Here is a 24,001-nt window from a genome sequence, read left to right as displayed (position 1 = left end):
TAGACTAGGAGGAGTTCAACAGGGCAGATTGTGCATCAGTAGGAATTGTCATTGGGTCCCCCCTCCATACATCCCAATGATGAGTGGCTGAGAACTCTGAATTCCCTGCCCCCTTGGCTCTTTACCCTAAAAGACAGGAGTGGGAGACAGGCATCCCAGGGCCAAATGCGGGCACTTCCTTTCCTGCCTCCTTGCTCCCACCTCCCACAGGACCCAGAAAAAGCCAGAAGCGAGGCTTGCCCTGAGGTCCCTTCCAGGATTCTGGAACATACTCCTGCCTCCTGCTTATTAATTTCCAAACCCTTTGCTTCTAATAGAGCTTCTTCCCGGCCTCTGGCTTCTTGCTCTGCCCTGGATTCATCTCTGAAGGGGTCTGAAAACCAGTTCCTCTAAGTTTTCTCCAGGAAGCACTGGGCCACGGGAAATCTTGGACATCCAGACTGGCCTGAGAGATCTGGGCAGTGACTTCTAATGGAGTCAGCAGTGTTTGATTAATTATACTTCCATTTCACTCCTCTCTTGGTAAACACAATCAGTTTCTTGATTCTGACAACTGTTGCTTCTGTCTGTGATAAAACAGCAGAAACTTCTGTAACCTTTGGGTTGTATTCCTCCCATCTTTGAATAGCTTTCCCTCTGTGGCAGTGTGCCAAGCAGTTTTACCATTTTTGTCTTTGGGTTGGGTTTTATGTAAACATTCAAACGTTTAAATATTCCATTTATTTATACCAATATTTTTTCCCCTGAAAGCAAATATGCGTTGAGTCCTCCCCAAGAGCACTGCCTTTGTGGTTGATTTGTAAAGATTTGTACTGCTTTTCAAAAAGATCGGCGAATGTTTGATGCACGTGCAGTAGGAACGTGAGGAGCCACCTCCCCTCAGAAAGGAGTTTCAGCGGGGAAAGTGGGGATTGGACGCGGCACAGCGGTGTCTTTGTAAAAGCAGAAGTGTGTGCTCAGCTCTTGGTTCTTGGTTGCTGATTTTTGTCACGGGTACTTCCCGGGTCTTGCTCAGTGTGTCCCCCATGCCCTAGCTGGCCCCTTTGCTTGGTAAACCGGATCACCAGGGCGCCTGGTGTCTGAGCTTTCTGATGCTTAAAGATGGCATTGGAAGTAGAAGGCATCCCCCAGGAGCCCTGATCCTGGAGCCCATGCCCACCTGGTGCTTCCCCACCCCCACCCCCGAATGGAAAGAGCATAGGGTAAGGAAAATGGGGTAAGACCGACAGGGCTCCTTCTGTTGATCACCATCGCGGACATCTTGCATGCATGTCATCCTCGCTCACCAGTGCAGCTAAGTGCTTCCACTTCCCTCCCCCAAGTGGAATATGAAGCTCGTTGGCGCTTTTCATCCTGATAAATTCGGAAGCCCATAGTTTGATAGTCCCTTGCAGTCCCCTTTAAATGTCAGGGGATGCAACTGGACCTTTTCCCTGAATTTTGCCTGGCCCCCAAGAGTGATTCTGGAGCTCCTGCTTATTTATTGGCGGAGGGTCTGCAGACCCAAGAGGACTTGAGAACTAGTGGGTCCTGGAAAGAGACCCAGCCCCCAGAACCCCCGCCCCCAACTCCCCAGGTGCCTCCTCGGAGCCATACAAGGGAGGTGAGAAATAGTAACAATGACAGGACATGAAAAGTGTCAGGAGGCTGTCATTTAACTGCCATCTCGCTGCGGGCTGTACGCCATGGCTCGCTTCCTTAAAGGACCCAAATCCTACCCGATACAGCTCATCTCCAAACCTGCACCTTTTTTGTTGGTTTGTTGGATCTTGCTGCTGGTCTCTAAGGTAAATGCCCTGCTGGGTGGGCAGAATTCATAGTGTACGAGCTCTGTGCCTCTGACCGGTGTGGGGCAGAGTAAGCACCCGATCACCCTCTACCCACACCCCACTGTGCCTGTCTATCCGCAGCAGACACAGATGCCGGAAGGTTTCCTCCCTGCTCGAATGTCTGTGTCTCCCTCAGTACGGCAAAGGTCAGGTCTTGGCTTCGTCAGTGAAGGTCTTGACTTCATACCACAGTACCAGTTAGCTCCTAGACCAGAGGAAAGAAAGAATAGGCTTCCAAATCATGTAACTTGGAAGCCAGCAGAGGTCAGCTAGTTCTGACTTTTATTCCCCCCTTAGGACACCCTCTCCGCCCCCACCCCCAACACCCCTACCCCTACACACACCAGTATCCGCTCTCCAGCTTCTCTCTTTATTCATGTTGGAATAAAGGATAGGAACTTCACCCCTTCAAACAGAAGAGTCCCTTTAACTAGAGAGGCCAACTAAATCGAATCAAATTCGTGGCACAGCAAAAGCCTCACGCTCACACCCTGAGCTTGACAAGACAACCTGGGTGTCCAAAGGAAGGCATAGTTTTTTTGACACTAATATCTGTATGTTTCTGTCCCTGCAGCCTTAGGAAAATCCAAAGGTACGGTATCCTCGGGTAGCTACGAGGCCATGTTCAATCTCTGAAAACAAAGCAAGCCATGCGTTTAGTGAGCTCTGCGAGAGAGTGGATGTGCCGTGTTTGGTTGCTTGGCCGACTTAACGGGAGCTGGGTCTCCGCGGTTGAAACCAAATCGCAGCCCGGAGTGACCATAGGCATGGTCAGCCCCTTACCTGCCGAGTAGACCCGCGGGTGTGGCCAGCAGAGATTGTAGCTCGGCCAGGGTCCCCGGGCTAGTGCAGGAGTCCTGAGTCGGGCCCGTGCCCTAGACCCCAAGTGACAAAAAAGAAGGACGCATATTTAGATTGAGAGGTCTCCCGCTGGTCAGTGCCACGTTCTAGTGCGATGCTGCTCCGCTGCCGCCCCCCGCCCCCATCCTGCCCACCTCCATCTCCCACTCGGGGGTTGGGAGTGAGTGCCCCCAGAGAGGCTGCATTCTGCTCTGGGGGCGAGCTTGGACTCCACACGCAGGTCCTGAGGCCAGCTGGCTTTGGCAGAGGGAGGAAGCGGAGCCGCCCGGCGCGCCGGGGGCTGCTGCTGTGCGGCCGGGCCCGGGGCGGCCTCGGGCGGCCGTGCGGGTCGCAGCGCCCCGGCCCGGCCTCGCTTCCCCGGGCCCAGGAGGGTGCTAAGGCTGCGCTGTTGTTCTCCCGGCGGACGTGCTTGAATGTGTCCGCCGCGCGGGGGAGGGCGCGTGCTCCTGGTCACGCGTGGGTAAGCGGGTGTCTTTGTGTCCCTCGCCAGCATGGGCGTGAGGGTCATGGACACGTCCTGGGTGGCTCGAAGAGGCTCCTCGGCCGGCAGGAAGGCGTCCTGCGCCCCGCCCACCATGCAGCCCCCCGCGCCGCCCGCCGAGCTTGCCGCGCCTCTGCCGTCGCCCCTCCCGGAGCAGCCCCTGGACGGCCCCGCGGCGCCCTCGCTGTCGCCGTCGGGCTTGGGCCTCCAGCCCGGGGCCGAGCGCACCAGGTAAGCGGGGCCAGGCCGGCCGTGGCGCGCGCGCGCGCACGCGGGACGGGGGCGGGTGGGCCGCGCTCCAGGATGCTGTCACCTCCCCGTTCCCGAGCCTTTGCGTTTGGCGTTCTGCATCCTGCTGGTACGCAGCGAGGGATTCCCAGGATTCCCAGCACACACCCCCCAACTCCCCCCGAATTGTCGGATGGAGCCCCCCGGGCTTCCCGAGAAGAGCATCCCCCAGCAAGCGTGTAAGGTGGCAGCTCGCTAAGGCCGCGAGAGCGGGAAGTTGCCAACTCTTGTCCCCCCTTCTCTTCTGCCGGAATGACTTCCCGGTTTCGCAACGCGGGGTTGCGGTATTTCTCCCTTTCTCTCCTCTCTACCTTTAGATTCGGAGGAGCCGTTTTCCCTGCTTACGCGGGCGCAAATCAGGGAAGGAGTGGCGGTCATGTGGTCACTCGGGGCCTGGGGCCCCCCCCGTGCAGTGTGATGCTGGGTTGTGTTTCCATTTGTTCCAGGGAAGAAGAAAGCGAGCGAGCTCATGGCACCCCTAGTTCAGTGAATGTTTATGGGGGACGGAGTCCATCCAGAGATAAAACGTGGGGTCTGTGCCGTTAAGACAGTCCCGTCCCAGCACGCAGACACCAGACGCAGGAGCAGGGCACATGGCCATACAGGGTCCCAGCGCAGAGGGGCCTCGTGTGGCCCTTCCTCGGAAGGGGCATCCTCGAAGTGGGAATGGAACAAGTTCTGAGAAGTGGGAAAACTACTTCAAATCCGAGGCCGCTGTGTGTTCTGTTAGCGGGGGCAGCATTCCTCCACGTCCTGCTGAAAAAAATTTTGGAGGCTTTGGGAAGCTGAACCTTTTCATCCAATCGTTTTTTTTTTAAGATTTATTTGAGAGAGAGAGACAGAGCACAAGAGGGAGAGGGAGAGAATCTTCAGCAGACTCCGCGCTGAGCATGGAGCCCGATGCAGGGCTCCATCTCATGACCCTGAGATCAGGACCTGAGCCCAAACCAAGAGTCGGACACTTGACGGCACCCCTTCAGCCGATCTTTATCATACACATACGCTCACACACAAATACCACCTCCCTAAATGAAGGGACTGCAGGGTTGGGTTTTTTGTTTTTTTGTTTTTCTCTCCTCTTTTAGTGAGTAGAAGGCATTTTCCCCATGAAGTAGGGAAATGACAAAAGGAAAACGGGACAGTCAGCGTTCAGGAGTGGGGAGCTGACAGTGGATGTGCTCGGGTCGTTGATGGCTCCAGCTCAGGGCACGAGGACGCCAGCCCTGGCTGTGCACTCACTAGGCGTCAGGTCCCCTTGGGAGAGGCAGGTGCGGGAGAGCAAGTCCTGCAGAGATGCAGAGAAGGATCGCTGTGGACCAGAGAGGCTGACGAGGAGGAAATGAGCAAATAGACAGGAGATCTCCAACGGTTCCCTTTTTGCGCTCTTCTTGGCTTCATCCTAATTTCCCATCTTACAACCGACACCCCGTGCTAAACGCTATTTGACCTATTAAAAATATTTGTAGAAAACGCCCCTCAAAGATGGATTTCCCCGGCCTCTGAAGGTGTTCCCGGAATGTCATAGATGGGTGGCCCAGAGACTCACTCATGAGCCGGGAGCATCACCCGTGGGTTCAGAGTATTTAAGAGGCCATTGTCATTGCTCATACCGTCCCTTTTTCTTGGGGGTGCCCACCTCCAAGGCTTTCCCTTGGGTGCCCATGTTCTACCATTCTTTTTGTCTGCCCACATGGATTCTTCCCAATACAAACGGGTGTTCCATTGGTTTTTTTGTTTGTTTTTTCTGTTTTCTGGACATTTGCAGCCCAGGTGATGTTTCCTCCAGTTGCTGGATTCCTGTCCGCCCCCACCCCACCCCCCGGATGTCAGGCCCTCCCCTCCCTCTGGCTTGCTCCAGCCTCCCCATTCTCCACCCAGGCCCACCCCATCCAGACCTGGCGGCTCTCTCCAGCCAGGCTCAGCCTCCGCTTCCCACTCCTCTGCTTGGCATTAACTCTGCCCCCGAACGCTGCTTCCTGCCCCTTCGCACCCCAGCTCGCTGCGTCACGTGTCCCCAGAACTAACCTGTCCTTGAGTGTGTCCTAACCAAGCTGCCTCCATCTAGCGCTCCTTAGTAACCATCTTACGCCCCACCTCTCCCCACTGGGTCAGCTGCACTTATGCTGGAGAGAGAGCAGCGAGGCTAAGTAGGTAAATACCTGTTTGGGTGGTCGGGGGGCGGGGGAGGAGCGCATCAGGTGGGCGGGAAAATAAGGACGAGCTGCTGGGTCCCTAGACTCCTGGGGCAGATGTCTTGTCAATCCAAAGGAAGGAAGAAGAGTCTGGTATCCCACAAGAAGCAAGTTTTGTTGCTTGTTTTATGTTTTCTTTTTATCGTTTTAACTTCCCTTTGACGGTGACAGAGGTGGAGGGAAGGGTATATAGGTACTTGGCCTTAATACCTGGGTGCCTGGTGACTTTGGGCCTGAGGAAGAATAAAAGACAGGTTCTTGCCCCCCGAGTTGTTTTTCGTTAAACAGAGCAAGGAGTCGCTCTTCCAGCCCCTCTGGATGAAATGGCTTTGGTGGTGGGGGCGGCGGGGTGGGGGGGGCGGATTACCCAGGTGTGGTTTGAAGCTCACCCTGAGAAGGAGAGAGCTTATCGCAGCCTTGAACATGACGTTCCCTTAACTCCTTTACTTGGGGAAAACCAGCTGTACTTTGGATTTTGCTGTTCCAGCCCCGGTCCCTGCCTCCCAGCCCTTCTGGCCGTACCCCGCCGGGAAGGGGTGGCGTATCTCTAGGTCTTTAATATTTGGGGCCTCTGGATAAATTTAGGGATCAAAATAGGCTCTGCCTGTTTCTGTGGGGAAGAGGTTGCCTTCACACTGTGAAGGATTTAGGTCCCTAGCCCCATGCCTGATACCCGAGGGCATCAGGATCCAGGTGGTTTCTAACAAGGGTGACAGCTTTCATCCTGATTTGCTACAGGCTGCCTCCAGCATAAGTGGGAGAAAGAGCGAGAATCCTTGGAGGGGCTCGGGGTGGGGGGACATCTGGGGCTTGATTAGGAATGTCTGCCGTGGAGGGCGTGTTGGGGGACGGGGGGGAGTGACCAGCTGGCCATCTCTTTGCTGTCCCTGTTCTGTGGAGTATGTGCTCTCTCCTTAGGACAATGCCTGGCAGAGAGGCAACAGTGAAGGATGCATCCCCTTTGGGACATGGTGACTCAGGGTGTCCCTTTGTCAGTTCAAGGGATGCCAAAGGCCCTCCCTGCCATTGGCCCTGACCGCCCCCCCCCCAAGCCTGGGGGGCTGGGACTTGAACTGGCCATATTTGGGAGCACAGCGGGGTTGGGGGGCTGTGTTCACCCTCCCACCTGCTGGGACTGCTACCAGGCTGGGCCCCAGAAGCCTCCCCCTGCTCGGGGCTGTGCCGTGGAGGTCAGGGAATCAGAGAGCCGTGGCCACAACACAGAGTGGGGATGCTCGTAGGCTCCTGGCAGACAGAGGGCAGAGGCGTGGAGAGGGCGCTCGCACCTGGGGTGTGGAGGTCGGAGAGGAACGCAGGTCCCCAGAGCCCAAGAAGGGACAGTCACCTCTCCCGGAGCATCTCCGAAGGGCGTGGGGCAGACCAGGAGCTGGCCCAGCGGAGCACGTGGGATTGCGACCCGCAGGCTGGTGCTGCGCTGGCCTCGCGGAGTTCGGGGGCGCTTACTCGTCTCGTGTGCTTCTGTTCCAGCACTTCGAAAAGCAAGGAGCTTTCTCCGGGATCTGGGCAGAAGGGAAGTGCAGGCTCCAGCCAGGGGACGCCCGGCGCAGGGACGCAGCCGGGGGCACAAGCAGGCGCCAGCCCCAGTCAGCCGCCCCCCGACCAGAGCCCGCACACTCTCCGGAAAGGTACGGCACCGCGACCCTTCACACGGGTCTCTGGCTGGGGACAGCTCTCACGCTGCCCGGACACTCGTGCCCCTCGCTTAGCGTGGATGTTGAGAGACCGTGTGACTTCGTGAAAAACCCCTGGGCTGGGCGTTAAGCGCTTTGGGCAGTTAACCAACTCCAAGAGGGACCACTTCATCTTTGTTCCTCGTGTCTCTCACTTGAGCAGCAGGCTCTGGGGGGCGGGGGGGGTGGGTGGCAGGTACGCAGGGCATTGCATCCCATACACTGAGACCTCTGTGCAGACCCCATTGTCCACGACGACACGTGTCTTCCACGGACCCTGCCAGGCCCTACCGCCACCTCTTAAGATGCTGTGTGGAGTCTTGTGCTGGGGTCTGGCATGGCTGCCTCCCCCTGGGATTGTTTCTAGAAGGTGACATGGAGCAGGGAATTGGGATTGTGGCTACGGGAGTGCTGGCCTTCGATGCTTCTGGAAGGCTGAGAGTCTGTACACTGACCCAGGAGCGGCCCGACCCAGGATCTGCTACGGAACCCGCGCTCAGAGCCCAGTTATTCTCTCTGAAATGACCTTCCCAAAGCTAAGGACATGCTCTGCGGTGACATTTCGTAAACGGAGAGCTGCATAGATGGTGTACTTAAACTTTTTTTTTTTTTTCAGTCTGTTTTCACCTTACGTTCTTTTTTTTTTTTTTTTAAGATTTATTTATTTGAGAAAGCGAGAATGAGAGAGAGAGAGAATACATGAGAGGGGGGAGGGTTAGAGGGAGAAGCAGGCTCCTTGCCGAGCAGGGAGCCCGATGCGGGACTCGATCCCGGGACTCCAGGATCATGACCTGAGCCGAAGGCAGTCGCTTAACCAACTGAGCCACCCAGGCGCCCCCACCTTACGTTCTTTCTTAAGCCAAGCCTCGAACTTACTCAAAAGAACATCTGCTTGAATATGTTCTCGGTTCCGGCCTTTCTGGCTTCCCCCGAAAGTCAGAGCGGCAGAAGGGGAGGCGTGGAGCACGGTTCCAGGGCACCGCGGGGAGATGGGGGGACTCCCTTCCAGACACAGGGCCCCCGCCAGCTGCCCGCCCAGTGAGCGATCCTGGCATCAGCCGCCCGGCCGTCGGGAGCTGCTGGAGCAGCTGCTGGGAGAGGCCACCCGGTCCTTGGGTTCGATGGCTGAGAAGCGCTCGTAGGACGGGTCACGATTCTGTGATGCTTTTGCATGCACGAGGCTTTGTAACTGCTACAGTCCTGGGAATCCACCGTCCTTGGTCTTGTGGAGCAGAGGTTTAGATCGACTGTCAGGGCACGGGGTGGTTAAGGCGAGGGAGGGAGCTGAAGCCGCGTTGGAGAGCCCATGTCCTTGTCTTGTCCATGCTGCACGCTGACGGAGCCCGGGGAGCACGCGCCATCGTTAGAGTAGATTTTGTTCCGTGGGGGGTGGAGGGCGAGCGGAGCTGGGAGAGAAGAGTGCCCGAGGCCTCCTTGGGCACCTAAAAGACGGTTCCTTGTGGACTTAGCGCCGTGCCCAGCAGCCCTCACTTAATCCTGACACGTGAGTGATCGCTTTCTCAGAACATTTGCCCCTGGACAGGATCGTCCCGGTGTCCGATTTGGTCATTCTTACGGGTTCAGTGTCAGTGAAAGGTGTCAAGTGTTCGTAATCGTGTCGCACGATCGAGTCAATAAAAGGAGGGGGATGAAGGCAGCATGAGGAGGGGGAGCCCGCAGTACATACATCTGCAGAGTCTACGCCCAGAGGGCCCGAGTCTGGAAAGGAAAACGGGGGAGGCAGGTACACAGGACGGGGCGGTACGGAGAAGTCGGGGGAGGACTTGGCCGTCTGTGGCTCTCTCAGGATCCAGGAGCTGGCGTGGGCAGGGGCAGCCAAAAGCCAGCATTTCCTGTCCCACCACGCTCCCCCCGCTCCGGCCCGCCCCACTCCAGTCGTCCCTCTTGGGCCCTGTGTCACCGACTCCCCCTTCCTCTGTGTACCCCTGACACCTTCTACCACCGTGAAGTGAAGCGAGGACACTGGGCGGCCGGCCACGGCCCGTGCACGGGAAATTTGCTCTCCGCTCCGGCCAGGGCCGTGTAGATCGTGGCAGCAATCCAGGGAAGGGGAGATTAGGGAGCAGAGGGGGAGACATGAAAACTTGCAGTTTGAGGTGAATTTTTAGAAACTGCATTGGCTGTCATGGGAGCCGGGTCGAGGGGGGGGAGCGGAGGGAGGGGGCCTCGGGGACAGCCGGCTTCATTTCATGACCTTGTGTGCGCCTGTGTTTTCTCTTTCAGTTTCCAAGAAGTTGGCTCCGATTCCACCCAAGGTCCCCTTCGGCCAGCCGGGGGCTATGACCGACCAGTCCGCCGGCCAGCCGTCCCCGCTCAGCCTGTCCCCCACCCCACCGAGCACCCCATCGCCCTACGGACTGAGTTACCCGCAGGGGTACTCCCTGGCCTCCGGTCAGCTCTCCCCGGCGGCGGCCGCGGCCCCTCCCCTCACCTCCCCTGCCGGCTTCCCGAGCACTGCAGCCAAATCTCGGCCCACCCCCAAGCCCCGACAGAGACCCACCCTGCCGCCCCCTCAGCCTCCCACAGTCAGCCTGCCAGCCCCGAGTCCGCAGTCCACGGAGCACCCCGTGCTGGACGGCATGGCCCCCGGGGAGAGCATGTCGACAGGTAACCAAGCCACGGCGCCGCCATGGTTTTCCACGAATCTCAGCTGGGTGTGCCCAGCGGCGGGATCCCTGGTGCCACTGCCCGTGAGCACGTCTGTCTGCCCCGGGGTGGTGCCACGCGTGGCTTCTACGATCATCTCGGGAGCCGCCCCCCCCCCATGAGGCCGGTGGACATCAGCCGCGGGATCCAGATTGTCCTGCAAAAGGGCTCTTTACGGGATTTCTCGCAGTGGATGCCCGCCAGTGCAGGGTCCTGATTCTGTTCCTAATCGGGGGGTTGGGCACCTAGGACTCGGAGGTGGTGCTCGGTGCTTTGGGAGAGGCTGGGGGGCGGGGGGTGGGGCTCTGATCGCAGACCGGCGGCGTCTAAAGCGCAGGTGAGGCATTTGTGGCTCTCCTTGGGTGGAGTCCGGGCATCTACAATGGTACAGAGCCTTACCGTGAGCCCAGAGGCTGGGAGCCAGACACTGTTTCCTACTGACATAATAGGCCTTATCAGAAACCTGCATTTCCAGCAGTGTTTAGAGAAGGGCCAGTTTCAGGAAAGATGCCGGTCCCCCTGGTTCTTTGAGGAGCTTATTGACAAGCCCGCAGCTACTAAATTTAGTTTTGCTTTAAGTTTAAAAGTCAAGATGGAGCTATTCTCCACCCCACCCCACCCCCCGCCCGCCGCCCCGGAAAAATGTAAAAGTGTGAAATTACAAACACACCACATTGGGCAAAAACCGTTCGTCGGTTGGAGAAAGAGGACGTTTTTGCAACATCTCCCCAGATACTGTGACCACGTGACAATAGAGACTCGGGGCGTGTTTGTGGCTAAAGCCAGGCGAGCGTCTCCCTCGTTCAGGGAGGCAGACAAAGCGCTGGACCGTGTCTTGGCAGAGATGCAGGCCACGTGTCCCCAGACGGCAGAGCCCGGGCGCGTCCGTTCAGGGTCGCCCCAGGTAGCAGCTGAGGCACACGTGGCCCGGATACGTGCACGCAGCACGCAGATGCCGCGCGCGCACACACCCCCCAGATACATGCACGCAACCTGCAGATGCCGCGCACGCACGTGCACACACACACACACACTACACAAATACCAGATTCATACACACACCCCCCCCAGATACATGCGTGCAACACGCAGATACGCTCCATGCACAGGTGCACACACGCATGCACGCACACACACACCCCAGATACATGCGTGCAACACGCAGATACGCTGCACGCACACACAGGTGCACACATGCACACACACACCCCAGATACATGCGTGCAACACGCAGATGCGCTGCATGCACACACACAGGTGCACACACACATGCACGCACACACAACCAGATACATGCGTGCAACACGCAGATACGTTGCACGCACACACGGGTGCACGCACACACAACCAGATACATGCGTGCAACACGCAGATACGATGCACGCACACACAGGTGCACGCACGCATGCACGCACACACAACCAGATACATGCGTGCAACACGCAGATACGCTGCATGCACACACACAGGTGCACACACACATGCACGCACACACAACCAGATACATGTGTGCAACACGCAGATACGTTGCACGCACACATGGGTGCACGCACACACAACCAGATACATGCGTGCAACACGCAGATACGATGCACGCACACACAGGTGCACGCACGCATGCACGCCCCACCACACACAGTACACATCACCTGCACACGCCCGCACCCATCCGTGCACGTGCTCCGAAGGGCCCTGTGGTCCTAGGCCGTCGGCGCACTGGGATTTCCGATGGGGATTGTACTTCCAGGCCCGTGTTTCTGTGCAGGAGGGAGGCTTTCCCCCTCCGTCAGAGGGAAGGGGGAGTGAGCCCGTGGAGTCAGCTCCTGGCGCCCATGACGAGGCCAGTCCAGCTGGAGTGTTTGGGAGGAGCCAGGAGGTTGCAATATTGTGGGGAGCAGGCAGCCCCTGGCGGTTCGGCTGCTTTATTTGTGGGTGTGATTCATGGCGAACGAACAGCTGCTGACACCTACCCCGAGGCGTATAAAATATTCAGGAAATTCCTCCCCGAGAGTCGACAGCACCGCTTCCCGCTGGTCGCTGGTGCCTGGTGCTGGTGATGCGCGTTTCCCACGGGAGCGTCCGCGGGCGGAGGCACGGTGACGGCAGGAGCTCAGGGTCACCCCGGGTCAGCCCGAGGGCCCCCCCCCCCGCCGCCCAGCCGCCCCAGGGAAGGGCTGCCGAGGAGCGTGGACGCTGAAAGCACCGGAAGGAGCGCAGGGTGTCACTGGAGAGGAACGGAAAGGGGGGAACGCCATGGGAGTTGAAATTGGGGGGCCTTCCGCTGGGCTCTTCCGGAACGGCCGACCTTGAGTGGTACCAGCACCCCGGCCTCCACACCGTGGCGTGTCCGTCGTGTTCTTTGGCAGCAGGCTGTCGTTCTGTCCGTCCGCATGGGTCTCGGCCGGTGCAGCATCTGTGATGCTTTGGTGTGACCCCCTCCCCCCCCCCGTGATACTCGGCGTACTTGATTGTCACGTTCTCGTTTCATCGTGTTTATGCCTTTCTCCGAATCCTGTCGTTGTGTTCCTGCAGCTGTGTGACCTGAGGGCCGCAGTTGTGGATACGTGTGAGGGGGATTTCAGGGTAAGCGGCCCCAGCCCGCCGGGCCCCGGCGCTTGCTCGGCTCTGCATGTGGCTCGGACCTCCTCCCCGCATGGCAGCTCCGCTCCGTGCCTCCCCCCACGTGGCCTCGGCGGGGGGGAGCGCCCCGGTCCCCGAGCTCCTCCGGCTTTCGGGGGGGATCACTGGCCTCCTGCGGGCTGGCTGGCTTGGCGCTAGGAGACAGGGAGGAAGTCCGCAAGCAGGCTTCGCCGGCTCTCCCCTCTGCCTCTGGCTCTCGGGCACCCGGGTCAGCCCCGCGATCCCTCTCCCTGGGGCCTAGAACCACAGGGCTCCCAGGTCCGCTCTTCCTGTGGTGTCTCTCTTCCTCGGGCTGCCTGCTGCAGACCTTGGTGCCCGGTGCCCCGGTCGCTGCGTACGCCTTGGCTCGGGGAGGTGTCCCCAGGAGGGTCCTGGGGCACAGCGGGTACAGCGGGCCAGCCTCTGCTGCGGGGTCAGAGCGGCTTCTCTGCGGCCGTGAGGTCGTCCTGGCAGACCCCCCCTTTGAGAGGTGGGCTCTAGCTTGCCTTCCTCGGGGCCAACACAGCGGGCGAGCCCTGAAGAACCCCCAGTGGTAGGATTCAGGTCAGAGCTTGTGTCCCCCAGGGCCTCTGGCCGGCTGGCTCCTCGCTCAGTATCGGGGGGGGGGGGGGCGGCGGGGAGGGGAGCATTACACCGGTTTCTGCCTCCTCTCCTCTGCCCACAGCAGGCAGGTGTTCAAGATTAAAACCAAGGGACGTGCAGGAGAGAAGCCAGCAGGAATCAGGGGTTCTTGTCTGCTAAGCCCTGGGTCCTGTGGACACTTGGGGCAGCAAGCACAACACAAGGGCGTCCCCTGCCTGCCCACCCACAGGTCTCATTCCAGACACTTCTGACCCTGGCAGTCGGTGGGGGCTTCTCTCCCCCGATCCTGCAGTCGGTGGGGGCTTCTCTCCCTTGATCCTGCTCTCTGGCGACTGAGTTGCCTTCCCCGAGGGGTCTGAGGGAACAGCCAGCATCCAAGCTGACAGGTCCTGTTCAAACCTGTCATCCGGCTCTGAGATTCCCCTTGGGGCCACAGGGAAGGTAAACCCGCCCGAGGCCACTCTCCCTACATGACAGGAGATTTGAAATCCGAGCAGCAAAACGCTGCAGGGCAGGGGGCCCCAGCCGAAAGGGCAGGACACAGGCCGGCAGCTGTACCCCGAGGATGGAGGAGTGTCACTAGCAGAGCCGAGCCTGGGACCCCCGTCTCTGTGCTGAGGCGGCGGGTCGAAGACAGGAATGACGTTTTGAGGACTGGGGGGAGGGGGGCTGGTGACAGAAGGACCTTTTGTCCCGGAGCTTCCATGTTTGTATGTCTTTTAGCGCAGCGTCCACATGTCTGTCTGTCCACCTGGTGTAGTACGCTTAGGCTGAATGTTGGTTTTACAAAAAAATCCTAACGACGAAGAAACCAGCCCACCCACCCCAGGCTGGCCCAGAGCCGCCCCCGTTCTGGGAATGCCTCCCCTGTCATCCGGGCCCAGGGTGACGGCAAGGCTCAGTGGGGCCCGAAACGAGGCAGGCCAAGGATGGGGTGACACTGTCCGATCCTCGGTTCTGGGCCCACCGTGCTCCCCCAGCGTCCACAGGCTGAGCGTGCCGCCACCCCTTGGGTGTCCTCCGTGGGCTCGCCTGTCCTGAGCTGCCTCCCCACCGGGAATGGAATTGGGGGGTGCGCAGAGGCCGTGGCCCAGGAGCTGTTGCCGCGCTCCTCGAGCGTCCCCAGCCCGATGCGATTGGCTTGCTCGGGTCGTGCACGCTCACGGGGCGGGAGCGGAGCAGCCCAACCCCAACCCTTTGGTGCAGCAGGCTGCCTCGGCCGCCCCGGGGGCCCGGCCACCACCACCTCCTGCGCCCGGCCGCCGCTCTCAGCCGCCTCTCTCTCTGCCGCCTTGCAGATCTCGTCCACTTTGACATCCCCTCCATCCACGTAGAGCTCGGGCCGCCGCTCCGCCTGAGCCCCCTGGAGCACGCGCGGCGACACTCGGTGACAGAGAAGAGGGACTCGGAGGAGGAGTCTGAGAGCACCGCCCTCTGATCCGCGCCCGCCCCTCGTGTACATAGCTGGGCCCCGCCCCGGAGCGCCCCTGGGCTTGCCAGGCGGGAGTTGTGCAGATCGCCCTCCCCTGTGCGGGCAGACTTCGTTCGTTCCCTCAGGGTGGGACTCTGGCCTTTTGTTTGATCTTTGCCTTTTGACTTTGTGCCTCTTTTGATCCACTTTCGGCCTCCATGCCAAGGGGCACCCCCTCCGCCTGAGGGCTTCCGTGTCAGAAAGGTCCTTTGCGGGTGCAGGCTGGGGGAGGTGCGCAGGAGGGTCGGGGTGCCTGGTTCCACTCGTGGCTACGGGGGGGTGGGGAACACAACCTCTCCCCTACAGCGCACGAGTTCTGGATTCTAGAAGTCCCGGCACTGACCTTTGCCTGCTGCACAAGCTGGGGAGGGGGCCAGCCCGTGTAAAAATCTTTCAGGCTGCCCTTGCTGCGTGGGCTCTAAAGTCAATGGCTTCAAACCCAATTTGTTTCACTTCCTAACGGTTTTACTTTTCCCGACCATGTGACTGAGAGCTTCGGTCCCTACCTTCTTGTTTTGTACTTCTGAATTTGAAAAGGTGATCCTGAGGGTGTCTGGACGGCCCACCGAGGGCTGTGCTCGGTGGGGGCCGGGAGCCTGCCTCTCCTCCCGGGTGGCCACGGGGACTAGCAATAAATCTGTTACCCAGAGCATGCGCAGGGCGGGAAGGTGGCCTGCGGGGACCCGAGGCCACCGGGCCTGCAGGGTGGCGGGCTTCGCTCAGCCGCGGCTCACCCCCCACCCCTTTCCTCCTCGGGGAGTCCCATCCGTTCTCTGGGAGCCCAGTCACACTTCAGGATTGAAGGAGCAAGACAGATTCGGGTCATGCATGCCAAGTCACTCTTTCCGATTTTATCCTTTTAAAACAGATCCGCTATACCTATACAGGATATAATATTTGTATATATGAAATCTATATTTGTTTAATTTGAGCCATTCAAACTAAACCAATGTATAGGTGTACAATGAGAAATTTAAAGGCCTAATTATTTTTCCCGACAACAGTGTAAGATAACTCTGCCCCGATGGTGGGATTCACCAACTTTTTGGATGTTAACAGCTTTGCTCACTTCCTGACAAGGACGGGTCCGTACCCAATTTGTAATGGAGCCCAGGGGTCGAAAGTTTCCTTTAAATACATGTACAAATAGTTGTTGAAAGTAATGTTATTAAAATAGATTTATTATCCCTGAGCGTGGCCTATCTTCTTGTGTTGCGGACACGCCTCCGTGCAGGGGACCCTCAGGAGGACATCGGAGGTCACAGCTGGGCCAGGCTAAAATGCTCGGTCGGCGTCTTCCAGATCACCTGCGCTTTTAAAGCTCTGTGTTCTCACAAATAAATACCAAATTAATTAGTGGGAAGTTTCCATTTCCAAGCACTGACCTCAGTGTTGTTAAATCCCAAAAGAAGGGCAGGAGAGCCAGCTCGACGTCCGATCTCCACACTCTGAGGGCAGGGAGGGCGTCTCGTTCTCGCCATGGGGCAAGCACATCCGTAGTCTCCCATTTCCCCTGCCATAGCGCGAAGACTTGCGTTTTCCTGAGCCGCTGCCCGGATCCTGCTGGCGTGGCTTGACTTGGTCAAAAACTAGGCTACAGCGGGGTGGCAGCTCCCCGGGCCCCGGCCGCGATCAGAGCTGGCTTGCAGGTCACACCGGGTACCGGGTGGCGCAACTCTGCAGGGCAGGGAGACGCCTGCTCCCAGGTGGCACCGGAATGAAGCAGGGCACTCAGGTTCCAAGCGGCCTCTTTGTCTTTGCAAAGGCTATTCCTGGACTCCTGTCCACCACCCAGCGCTCGGGGATGTGGCTGGCCTCGGGAGTGGGCAGGCCGGTTTTCCGTGTGACTTCTTTAAAAATCGGTCTGTACCGAATTCGAATTGTCCCTGGTCTTCCATCCAGCAGCCTCACGTCCCGAGGCACCGGCCGTAGGAGGTGTCCAGCAGGGCCGTCCCTGTGCGGGGTCCTCGCCAAGGCCCGGGTGCACACCCCCCCCCCCCCACGCCCTGGTGCCTCCCGGTCGAACTGAGCCCTCCGGCTCCCACCAGGTCAGGGAAGCCCACGCCGTGCCATGTGGAGAACGCCAGCCTTGCAAGTCCAGGGTCCCTCCCGCGCCCTCACTGGGCCCTGACCTTCTTGCTCTGGGGGCTCTGAGGCTGCTCTGTGAGGGCCCGTTTCTGCAGGGGCGTCCCGTCCTCGGGGCCACGCGCCTGCTCCCTGGACAGCAGGGCTGTCCGCGCCAGCCGCACCTCCCGCTTCTCCCTCCGCTCCTCCATCTCCTCGATGTCGCCGGCAAACAGGGCTTTGAGCGGTGCGGTCAGCTTGGGCACCGTCGGGAGGTCCCCGAAGCCGACCTGGAAGGCGAGCCCAGAATCCGGATGTGCGTCCAGGGCCCGGCAGGAGCTGGACGGAGGGGGCCCTCTGCCAGCTCCCTCTCGCCCACCTCTGTGTCAGCTGACCACAGGGACGAGGCCAGGGAGGGAGGAAGCCCTCTCAAGAAAGGAGCACAGACTCCCCACTCCTGGCTTAGGGGCCCCCACTGAATGGGCCTCCGGAAAAGAGAGGCAGCCCAGACTCTGAAAACCAGGCTTGTCAGAGGCATACCCCGCCCCCACCCTTGTTCAGGGAGGCCGGAGGGGCTTCCCCAGCAGGAGAGGGGAGCACACCTGTCTCCCCCAGTCACGGGCCTGGGGGAACGGTGTGGGCCAGAGTCCCCCCATCACTTCCAGCAGCCCAAGACTCAAGTCTGTCCCGAAGGCCCTGGAGCAGGTGGGCCCGCCAGGGGGCATGGACAGACCCTTCTACCCTTGGCCCCGAGCACCCTGCGTAGGGAGCACTGTCTCCGCCCCACCCCTCCCACCCCCCCACCCGGCCCGCGGGGCACAGACCTTCATGTGGTCAAAGGCAATCCCCACTTTCTCGTTGAAGTCGGGGCTGAAGAGTGGCACCTTGGCATAGCGCTGACTGAAGTGGTTCAGCATGGTGAACCCCGCGTGCATCCGCACCCCCACGCCAATCGCCTGGGAGGTAGTGCTGCCAACAGACGGGCCACATGAGGCTGATGCCCAAGTGCAGGGAAGGCCCCGGCCCCCAGACTTGCCCCGTGCACCCCAGGAAGGCCACCTCTGTCGCCGACACCAACTCTGCTAAGGGCCAGATTCCTCACTCATGCCCCCAGATGGAGCCCAGGCCGAGCGCTGGCGGGCACACCACCCATCCGTGAGGGCAGCAGAGCACAGGCAGGTGGCTCCTCACTCGGGGGACACTCTTGTCCCAGCAAAGCCCAAGAGCTGCCCCGGGCCCTCCTTCCCCCGGCAGGTCCCTGATGTGGCTGACAGCTGATGTCTGTGTATCTGCAATACTCGGAGAAACCTGCCCCGGGTGGCCCCCTGCCCGGACAGCGCTGCAGAAGCAGGCAGAAACCCCCACGGCCTCGCGGGGAAGCAGGCCGGCCGGCCTCGGGTCACTGTCACTGGGGAGCACGGTGCGTCCCCGCGGGGCAGGGAGCGGGTGACCGCAGCTCAGGGCTCTCCCCTACCTGTGTGTCTTTTCCACAGCCTCCTCCTCCAGGCCGTCTTCCAACGTGGCCTCGTGTATCAGGAGGGTGGCGTCCTTCCCTAGAGAATAATGAGCACAGCCCGTGGAGCGGAGTCCCCTGCCTGACAAGCGCTGGGCCCGGGGTCCTCAGCCCCTCCCCGGCCCGCTGCCTCTACTTACCCATCTGGACCAGGGCCTCGCAGGGCATGGTATCCCCGGAATAGACCACTTTCCAGCCGGACGTGTGGACCAGCGCGCAGCCGAAAGCATGCTTGCAGTGCCGGACCAGGCAGGTCTGAAACTGAAGCAGCAGGCGGGCAGCTGTGCAGGGGCCCCCTCCCCCTACCCCCCCCCCCGGCCTGCGGGCGCCCCCCCACCTCTTCCAGGTCACACGCTCCCAGCAGCGAACCAATCAGCCTTTCAACCGCGGGGCTGGAGACCTCCGCTCCTTTCTGAAGGCACTTGGCGGGAATCAGGCTGTGAGGACACACAAGGGTTACGCAGCAAACACGAAAAATGTGATTCAGAGTTCAAGCGTCTGGCTAGAGAACCCCAAACTCCTTACCATAAAGAAACACAAATCCGTCACTAAGAGAAAAGAGCAGAGCCAAAGCAAGCCCCCCAACCCAGGCCGTGGCAAGGGACCCGCAGGACAGGAAGGGCCCGCCCTGTGGCAGCCGCAGCTCGAGGGTTTCGTGGAGAATCTCGAGACTAGAACGGAACCGCCAAGAGGGCGGAGAACAGACGCAAACGAGCGTGCAGCGGCCACTGGCCTCACTCCTTCCCACCGCCACGCCCCCGGACCCCGGGAAGGCAGCGTCGGGGCGTGGCCGGGCAGGGGCGTGGTCAGCATCGGGGCGTGGCCGGGGCCAGGGCGTGGCCGGCCTGGGGGCGTGGCCGGCCTGGGGGCGTGGTCGGGGCCGGGGCAGGGCGGCGGCGGAGTTGGGGCCGGGGTCGGGGTGCCTGTGCCCACCTCACGTGCTGCAGCAGCTGCTGGCACTGGTTGTGGTACATATGGAGCCAGGCCTTGAGCTGGGTCGGGGCGACCACCAGCAGCGGGGGACACGGCTTCCCCAGGGACGCCTGAGACAAGGACACCGGAGCCGTTGAGTCAGCGACAAGAACAGTTCCGGGTGGAGCAGGTGTGGCTGCGAACGTGCAAACCACCAAACTCAAATGTCCGGAAGATCGAGGGCCACACTCACCAGAGCCCGTTCTCTCTGCAGCAGAATATTCAGCAAGCCCTGGGGGGCCGGGGGGGTGTGGAGAAGGGGACACGCGTCAGCCACGACCAAAGTCGCCTCTCCGCCCGGCGCCCGGGTTCTGGAGTCCTCCTCCCTCCCTATCGGCCGCTGCCGTGGGCGGTGTGATCGGGGCGGGGGACCAGCCGGCCCGGGGACAGCAGGCCTCCCGTCTCGGGCTGAGGTCCCCCTGGAGCAGGCCAGCCGGGGTGAAGGCCAAAGCCTCGCTGCAGCAGGACGGCAGGGCGCACGGAGGGACGAGGCGGCGCCCCCAGCAGAGCGACTGCACCAGCGAGAGGAAAAGTGGCGGCGGGGGCCGTCTGCGAGGAAGGGCAGGAAAGGCAAGCAGGGGGCGGGGGGGGCGGTGCAGGGGTCACGCTGACCCGGGCAGCCCGTGCCCTCCACTGGGGCCCCACCATCCGCCGCCGCTCACCGTGTGGTGATCCGCGTGCAGGTGGGACACGAACACGGCGGCGAGGGTGCCCAGGACCCTGTCCACCTGGCCTCCGTAGTGTCGGCACAGCTGCCCAAACGTGCCTTCGCCACAGTCCAGGAGCAGGGACGCGTCGGGGCTGTGGACAAGAGCGACAGTCACTGGTGCCGGGAAAGGCTTCGAGGTCTGGAGGGTTTGCGTTTCTGGAGAAGAGGCGGAAGCGGCTGTGTGCTTCCTACGTCTTCCAGAACCCCTCGTGCTCATTCCGAGAAGCTTCTCTAAACACGAAGGCCGTTTTGGACGGCCGAGCTCATTATTTGAAGGGACTGATTAGCCACGGAACCCTGCACCCCCTGAACGTACGCGGAGTCCCCTGAGCCACACAGTGCTGGCACCCAGTTTGGGGAACGGGGGGCAAAACCACGTGGCCCTGAGGACACGGGAGATGCACGTGCACCTGCTGCCCTCGTCAAGCCCCCGGGGACAGGCCGGGCCTGCCGAGCCGCTTGACTGCACCCCCTCAGCGGCCAGAGAATGCGTCCCAGACGGTGCATTTCTGCTGGCGGGGTGCACTTGCAAGTGCTGTGTGCGCGCAGCGCGTCAGCTGGCCGGCCGCCCTCCACCGCCAGCATCTCAGACGGCAAAGCCAAATTTCAGAGCCAGCCCGCTACTGCGCAGTCTGACTTCCTGCAGACGTGAACACGGCTCGGGGCCCGGACTGACCTCTCTGCGGGCCAGGACACCAGGCAAACCCAAGCGAAGCCCCCAAAACCCACCCAGTCCGGGGGCTGACGCCGAGACAGCGCACACACCCAGCAGCTGTCCCCCGCAGTCACCAGTCAGGACACGGCCCAACCAGTGGTGCAGACACCAGCTCACGCTCCGGATCCACCCCTGCCCAGCTGTGGCAACTGGGAACCTCTTGGAAGGTTAGTTTACCGATCAAGGAAATGGGCAATCACTGCTTCATAGGATTACTGTGAAAATTCAGCGAGATCATTTCTTAGCAAGGTGCACGGCCTCCAGCAGAGCCGGCTGTTTTGTCCACAGAACGGGGGATGAAGTCTGGTGACCCCAGAACCTATTAAAGGCATTAACGCCCACTACTCCCCTTCCGGACACTCTGGCCAAGGTGACAAGCGTACGCACTTTGATACGGCTGCATCTTCAAAGTAGCCTGGGCTGGGGGGTGGTGGGGGGAGGGGGGGGCAGGACGCACGTGCCCCCGTGGATGGAAGTCTCCTGGGAGAAGAGCAGTACCTTATGTTGACAAGCGTGGCACTGACGTTTCGAATCTTCATGGGGATGGCAGAGCCCGTTCCGAGGAAAACGATTTCTGGGTACTGGCTTCTTTTCTCTGTGAAAAACACACGCAAAAGGGTCCATTTGTTTGGGTCAGAAGTGAGCCAGCATTCAGCCCCGAGAGGGGTAGGTGCAGCCTCCCAGGAGGGGCTGGTCACCCCACCTGGCAGGGGTCCTTCTGAGGCGGGGCCCCCGGCTGTCTGTGGATAAGTGGCTGTCTGGAAGGCAGAGCGGATAAACCCGGAGCCTTTCCTTCCAGAGACCTGCTCTAAGTCTTTCGCATCACAAAGGGCACTTCTTCAGGCTGTGATTCATTTACTACAAGGGGCTGGCATCCGCCTGGCGTCCAGTCCTTACCACCAGACCTGTTCTTGCAGGCGCCATAACCACACTGCTGGGGGAGGGGGGGGACCCCTGGCTTTACAGGGGTGCAAACAGGCTCAGAGGGTCAGCCCTCCAGATGGGAAGAGGCAGAGCCAGGACCGGAGTCCAGGGAGACCTGGTATGTCCCTTCCATGAGAGCCGAGGCTCTACACCAGCCCAGGCTGACTTCCCTGGAGAACCTACTGTCGGGGGGGTAAGGACCACCTGGCTGCATTAACGCCCCCCGCTTTCTAGTCCGGCGTTCTCTGCTTCTAGCACTAGTTGAAAAGCAGGCTAGAAAACCCAGCTACTGGAGCAGAGGTCCCCAAGCTCCCCGTAACGACTTTTCCTGATGGGGCAGTGAAAGCCCAGCAAGGTGAGTGACGTGGCCAGATCTGCCGTGGCTCCCTATTAGCCAAGCGAGGACCAGATCCCGAGTCGGCAGAGGTCCGGTACAAAGTTCTTTCCAGGGTCTTGCAGGAGCTCCCAGAACCGTGGCAGATGGTGCGTGCCCGCTACACAAGGGCTGGGCACCATCACCCAACGTTCGCATTGAGCTGGTCTTCAGTGGGGAGGGCAGGCGGGCAGGCATGGGTACGGGTGTTTTTGGAGAATAAAGCAGCACGGGGTTATGGAACTAGACCTGGCTGTCATTCTCCTTAGCGCTCTGAAAACACCCGCAGGAGGGCAGCAACCAGGAGGGGAAGGCGGCTCCGGGGTCTTCCGCTCACCTGCTGGGGCTGGGCCGTCCTGCATGGCCTCCCGGTATTTCTGCACGCTTTCCTGGAAATTGGGGAGCTCCAGGGCCTCAGCTATGAATTCATCGGGATTGTAGACAATAACAGCATCCCTGCAGGGAGGACAGCATCTCAGTGACCAAAGCGGGCACGCGGCCTCAAGCAGATGCCTATCTGCAGAAAGTTCTCCAAATCAAGACCGAAGACGAAGCAACCCGGGGCAGTTCTGTTCTCCTGCCATGTGGAACCCTTCTCAGTGAAGCGGGGACCTCGGAGCACGTTCTGAACAGCTTCGGCCCCTCAGGACATCTCAGCTCAGAGTCTGACGACCCTGGCAATACTGACATCCGGCAGGGTCCTGACCTCTGCCCGCCGGATGCCACCAGCACCCCCACGAACGTGGGCACAGCTCATCCCCCAAGAACGCTGTGGAAATGCAGGCCCTGACTTGGCGCCTTGGGGCTGGAACCCGAGGCTGTGTTCTACGACGTGGCTGGTCCCAGGCACACTGAGAGGCCAGCCTCGGATCGGCGGCTCTTCACCTGGACTGGGAGCTCTGCTAACTCGGGAGCTCACGCAGTGAGGCCAGGCCCAGCTCCCCAGGTTCTAACGCAGGAGGCCTGGGGTGTGCACTCTGCCCAGGTAAAGGCGAATCTGGGTATCGGCCAGGCTCCGAAATCCCAAGGCCGCATCTGTGGGCCCCAGTCACGCGACCACGTGGTCTCTCAGAAAACCCTACTCAACACCAGAGCCTCCTCATCCAGTTACAACTAACACGGACACAACGCAGCACACGGGAAGCTTCGACCTGTTCGAGATGCAGATCGGACATATGAGCCACATGGAGGGATTACTGGTGGGACCGTCCATGGGCAGAGCCTTTCTGGACGTCACGTTCACCGAGGGCCTCAGAACGGGTCACACCCCAACCCAGCCATCCCACATCTAAGAATCGCCCTAAGGGAACAAGAGTTCCACTCAAGACACTTACACACGAAACATTTAACGCTTTACATTAAACAACAACAACCTAGAAACATCTGAAATGAGCAAAACGTCCCTATGTGGAGAACCCATAAAAGTCTCGTTCCTGAAGGCTGCATAATGACTCGGGAAAAGACAGACCTGTCAGGCCACAGACCCACATACACACTTTCCAGAAGACTGCATTCCCCACGTGCTCCAATTTAAAAGACAAAACGTTAACGATTCTCTCTTATCTCGGAGGATGGGACCCAGGGTGCCTAATCTCCATCAAACACTCACGTTCTTTGTTGTAAAACAAGAGAAGCGGTATCACCATTATCATGAGGGAAAACGCCTTTAGGAAAGAATAACCGCTGGCCTCTTCCTCCCACCTCAGCCCGGACCAGAGCAGCCGGTTCCGGGGACGGATCTTGCTGGGGAACTCAGCCGCAGTGGCTCATTTACAGGTGCTCCAGGCCCCGGCGGCGGCAGGGACGGAGTTCAACACCCCGGACACACACCGCATGGCCCGCTCAGGCTGAAATATCTACCGCCTGGCCCTTCGCAAGAAGAGCTTGGCAACCCCCGATCTAGACCCTTTGGTCAGCTCAGAGTCCCACAGACCTCTGCCACTCCCTCCGAGGACGGAGCTGATACTTGAGGAGACATTCGCCCCGGACTGTGGGCACAGGGAAGGTGGCGTGTTCCTCCTGGAAGACA

The 24,001-nt window shown here is 60.1% G+C and overlaps 2 protein-coding genes across 6 annotated transcripts in view; one reads left to right on the top strand and one right to left on the bottom strand.

Annotated features, from left to right (window-relative positions):
• ARHGAP44 (Rho GTPase activating protein 44) overlaps positions 1–15,894 on the top strand; it is a 132,723-nt gene extending 116,829 nt beyond the window's left edge. The window contains exons 17-22 of one of the 5 annotated variants that reach the window (XM_081805693.1): positions 2,404–2,421; positions 3,181–3,402; positions 7,140–7,297; positions 9,587–9,970; positions 12,542–12,592; positions 14,530–14,668. In XM_081805693.1, coding sequence (XP_081661819.1) covers positions 2,404–2,421; positions 3,181–3,402; positions 7,140–7,297; positions 9,587–9,970; positions 12,542–12,549 — 790 coding nt within the window. In that variant the 3' untranslated portion in view covers positions 12,550–12,592; positions 14,530–14,668. Of the gene's footprint in view, positions 1–2,403; positions 2,422–3,180; positions 3,403–5,224; positions 5,611–7,139; positions 7,298–9,586; positions 9,971–12,541; positions 12,593–14,529 lie in introns of those variants that run through there. The other 4 variants (XM_081805691.1, XR_014140619.1, XM_081805692.1 and 1 more) reach the window with 4 other exon arrangements.
• ELAC2 (elaC ribonuclease Z 2) lies at positions 15,863–24,000 on the bottom strand (the record flags this gene model as incomplete). Its single annotated transcript, XM_081806001.1, has 11 exons — positions 15,863–17,056; positions 17,591–17,735; positions 18,241–18,319; positions 18,420–18,540; positions 18,617–18,716; positions 19,213–19,322; positions 19,445–19,483; positions 19,914–20,052; positions 21,174–21,270; positions 22,310–22,428; positions 23,906–24,000. Coding segments are annotated over 11 exons (1,281 nt in total), but the record flags the coding sequence as incomplete, so codon positions are not given.
• Position 24,001: the final 1 nt, after the last annotated feature.

The sequence above is a fragment of the Leptonychotes weddellii genome, chromosome 15 (assembly GCF_054177405.1).
Source record: "Leptonychotes weddellii isolate Sample4059 chromosome 15, ASM5417740v2, whole genome shotgun sequence".
Taxonomy (NCBI): Eukaryota; Metazoa; Chordata; class Mammalia; order Carnivora; family Phocidae; genus Leptonychotes; species Leptonychotes weddellii.
The sequence above is the reverse complement of the archived record's forward strand: the minus strand, read 5'-3'. Positions and strand labels throughout refer to the sequence as shown.